This window comes from Sorghum bicolor, chromosome 2, assembly GCF_000003195.3.
Source record: "Sorghum bicolor cultivar BTx623 chromosome 2, Sorghum_bicolor_NCBIv3, whole genome shotgun sequence".
Classification (NCBI taxonomy): domain Eukaryota; kingdom Viridiplantae; phylum Streptophyta; class Magnoliopsida; order Poales; family Poaceae; genus Sorghum; species Sorghum bicolor.
The window spans coordinates 22,339,404-22,343,553 of NC_012871.2; the positions used below are offsets into that span (position 1 = coordinate 22,339,404).

Below are 4,150 nucleotides of genomic sequence, written 5' to 3' on the forward strand. Positions count from 1 at the left end.
ATAAGGAAGTTCCCAGCAATGGGCAGAGCATCGGCGAACTTCTGACTCGACACGATCACCACTAACACAAAGTCCTAGACACGATCAACCCTAAGGCGACTCAGACGGGGCGCGAGCATGTGACAGAGCGAGTTCGTGACGAAAAACACATTGAAACGAGGATCACGAGAAGGAGGGGTTACCCAGATCGGCGCCGGAGCCGGCGACGGGGAGAGGAGGTTGGGGACAATGCACTCGTGGAGGTCCGAGAGCAGGCGGTTTTGGAGTTCATACCGGGCTGGCACAGGCTTGACGATGATGCCCCTCTGCTGGGGCGGCTTGTCGGCGACACCAAGACGACGCCGAGCCGACGGCAGCGGTTGGAGAGGGCGTGCAGGGTCGGGGGGTGGAGGCTTAGAGCGTGGGGTTGGCGGCGGAAGTGGCTGCGGCGGTGGGGGGGGCGGCGGTGGCGGGAAGGGTGGTGGGAGCGGCGGGTCGCCCGAGCGGGAGGGCTCCGGGAGACGACTCATTAGTGAGGGAGTAAGAAAAGGTTAACAGAATCTTCGTTAAACTTTTTTGCCCGACTCGGTTAATATTACCGTAGTAGTGTTGGTGGCGGCCGTGTGCGTGTGTGGCATGTTATCATCATCTCTCAACATCTAAAAAAATATAAGCGCATACAGTCTACCCATATATAGTTGAGTCAATATCCAATTAAAATCCATATGTGACTAATATAACATTATACTGCACATAATATTTAATACGGACCTTATGATTTATTTGATTTATTAATTGAATTGAAATAGACCAAGCCTGTTACTAAATCCAACAGATCGGACAACTGCTCGAGAGGAACAGAAAAGCTAGCATCACCAGTACGTTCGGCTTCTAGTAATGAGTAGGTCGAGTACTATCATACAGTATGTACTCTTTCCTTCAAACATGTATAACATTACCTATGTGTAGCTGTGTGTGCCGTCCCTAGTTCTCTCTGCAGTCCCCATCTCCTCAGCTCTGTCAACGACAAAGAGATTTGAGATTGAGGGAGGCAGCAGAAGAGAGACAGCAGGAATCTCAAAGAAGCCCAGTAGTGATGCATAGGTGCTGCATGCCGTGCTGGTAGCATATTGCTGTGTCCTTTGTATACTCTTTCTAGTGCAGGAGGAGGGAAAAATAAGAAGCCTGAAGCCATACCAGGAGACCTATATAGGCCAACAGAGTCAGACATGGGCAGGGCTCCGTGTTGCGACAAGTTGAGTGTGAAGAAAGGGCCCTGGTCACCTGAGGAGGACCGCAAGCTCAAGGAGTACATCCACAAGAATGGCACCGGCGGCAACTGGATCGCTCTCCCTCACAAAGCAGGTAATAATGGATCAAGTTCGTCGCAAGCAAGAGTAGCATTTTCATGCCTGCTTACATTATTTAGCCACGATCATGTGATGTATCATAACAATGAAACTGCATGCATTGCAGGGCTGAAGAGGTGCGGCAAGAGCTGCAGGCTGCGGTGGCTCAACTATCTGAGGCCAAACATAAAGCATGGCGACTTCTCTGATGACGAGGATAGAATCATCTGCAACCTCTTCACTACCATTGGAAGCAGGTAATTAAGCATAACAATTGTTTAAACTCCTGACAGCCTCCCACTAGTTTTGTGATTGCCACGCTAACAGGGTGGTGCCAACTGGATGCAGTTCATCCATTTTCAGTCAAACTTATCGTTAGGACTTAGGAAGCATGCAGAAATTATAAATAGTAATTTTCACTCAAATAATTTTATGACATATAGTAGTTTATTAGCTAGTCGAATTATTTGTTCTTGCATGGTGGGTGCCTTGGATGGGTATTAATAGTAATTATTACCCCATGCATAATGCACGAATGTACAGGTGGTCGATCATCGCGGCACAGCTCCCTGGGAGGACGGACAACGACATCAAGAACTACTGGAACACCAAGCTCAAGAAGAAGCTCATGCATAGCCTTCAGCCCTACACCACGCACAACCACCACAGCACTACCGTGCCATCAGCAGCGGCGGCGGTGGCGTCTCCAGAAGCTGCTCCCATCATGTCGCTGCAGCACCTCTCGTCTCATGATTATTCTCACATCTACAGCAGCGACGGCAGCTACAGCTCCAATAACAGCATGACGTCCCTCCTCTCCGCGGCCGCCGGTAGCCTCGGTCTCCTCCTCAATGGCGAGCAGCAGGCGACGACGTGTTTGGACAGTGGCGGCGGCCATGGCATTTACTTACAGGAACCATACGCCACCACCATCAGCAGCAACGTCCATGGTCATGGGCTTAGCGCGGAAACCTTCATCTTTGGGGGCTTTCAGTCGCAGGAAGATCATCATCATCATAAGGTACTGCTGCTTTCCGGATCCGGTGCTGCTAATAACCAGCTGGATGAACAATACAACTTTGCCGCTTCCTGCTGCTACGACGACGAGAAGGCACCGCCGTTGCTTAGTCTGACGGGCGGCGCCGATGGTGCCGGTGGTACAACTAGCAGCTTTTTCTACGACAGCACCTACAACGAGCACACAGCGACAGCGACGACAACAAGAGCTGGTGCCCAATAAGGCTAGTTCCTACACTAATTAATCACAATTATCATGAACGGACTTTTCGTACGTTACGTACTATATGTAATTTAAGGGCCGGCCACGGCTCAGGATGAATGACCTAGCTACGTACTCCATGTGTGTCTACCGTACGTACCCTGTAATATGTGTTAATGTGATTTCACCAATTAATTGCATGCATTATTAGGCAAGATGCTAATAAAAAAACAGGCTTAAATTTAAACAGGTTGCGAATTCGAATTGTGTTGCGATCGATCTCTTCTCTTCTGTCATCAGCTCATCTCATACGCTCATGAGTGATCCTGATCTTACAACAAGTAGCACCACCGGTCAAGAGTGCCAACAGTCCAAAGTGTGCAAGTCATCCAAACTAGGGCTCTGCTCCTGATTAGAATCAGCTCTGCTCCTCAACTATCCGTTGAAATAATTCTATTAGATTCCTAGGAGGAAGCAATTGGAGAGCTGATGAGAATTGATTCTCTGCTGATCCCAACCAGAATATAATAGGGGATCAAGGTGAAGCATGTTCTTTTAAGTTCCCAGCTCAAATGGAGAAGTGATTCTCTCCTAAACCCCACTTGAGTCAGTTAGCTAGCATTTTGAACGTTTGGCTGATTGGTAGTGATTCTCTTCGAAGAAGTTGAAGGTGAAGCTCTGCCAAATAGGGTCATCATCGCTGGAGATGCATAGATGTATATCAGCTTGGCTGAAAATAGATACTGAGGCCTATCTTATCCTGTATTTATATTGGGCCTTAATCCAAAGTTACCGAATCATGACATGGGCCTAATTAAATGTCGCGTGTATTACCAACCGGTGTTTTTCTTCACCGGTGGACACATGGTTAAGCCTCGTTTGGCCAGGCTTTATTGTGCCCCGGAGCTCCAGATGTACTATTGAGCATTGTTGATGAATACTGTAATAGCCGATCTTAGTGGAAGTTTTATCAGAGTTTTATTTGTATTTAATAAATTGCTATATAGGTAGTTTGATGATGTGATAATGTTATTAAGATGAGAGAGAAGAAGTGAGTTTTATCAAAATGAAATTTTCTTGGCACGATTACCAATTCTCTGAGTCATGAAATTAAATATCTATGAAACCATAGAATAAATTTTTCATTGAGAGTAGGTGTTTCATTCATGTTTCATTCCATTTAGCAACAAAGGGTAACACATGAATATTAACCTGATGTCCATCAACTATGCCTTTTGGGTTGATCTTAGGCCCCGACTCACCCTTCGTGGATGAACCTTACCGAACAAACGTTGGGTTTTGGAGCATTGGATTCTCACTGATGTTTTTGTTACTCAAGCGAACATTTTCGCTTTCGCTTCGTCGACCCCCATGGAATAAAATAGTTTCTAGAGCAAGAAGATAGAGGCATGTTCTTGCCTTCCTTTAGTGCTTGTTTAGTTACCCTACCAACTTTTTTATTGCATTTAGCAAGTCATTCGTAAGTGCTTATATAACAATCCACAGCAGGTGTTGGTCAATCCTATTGCATTTTGTCTTCCACCGTGTGACGAGATATGATAGCAATTGGTTTAATCTGAGTTTTTTCTTCTGAGCCCACCAA

At 46.6% G+C, this 4,150-nt stretch overlaps 1 protein-coding gene across 1 annotated transcript; it reads left to right on the top strand.

Moving 5' to 3' along the window:
- On the top strand, positions 982-2,697 carry LOC8062578 (transcription factor RAX2). The gene is made up of 3 exons (XM_021454928.1): positions 982-1,344; positions 1,456-1,585; positions 1,872-2,697. Exons 1-3 carry the CDS (start codon positions 1,209-1,211, stop codon positions 2,566-2,568), a joined length of 963 nt encoding a protein of 320 aa, XP_021310603.1. The 5' UTR covers positions 982-1,208; the 3' UTR covers positions 2,569-2,697.

What these genes read in the sequence shown, in the direction of transcription:
- LOC8062578 (XM_021454928.1), top strand. Translation starts at nt 1,209, where the DNA reads ATGGGCAGGGCTCCGTGTTGCGACAAGTTGAGTGTGAAGAAAGGGCCC. An exon ending in CGCTCTCCCTCACAAAGCAG is followed by an intron (nt 1,345 to 1,455) that starts GTAATAATGGAT and finishes CATGCATTGCAG; the next exon opens with GGCTGAAGAGGTGCGGCAAG. An exon ending in TTCACTACCATTGGAAGCAG is followed by an intron (nt 1,586 to 1,871) that starts GTAATTAAGCAT and finishes ACGAATGTACAG; the next exon opens with GTGGTCGATCATCGCGGCAC.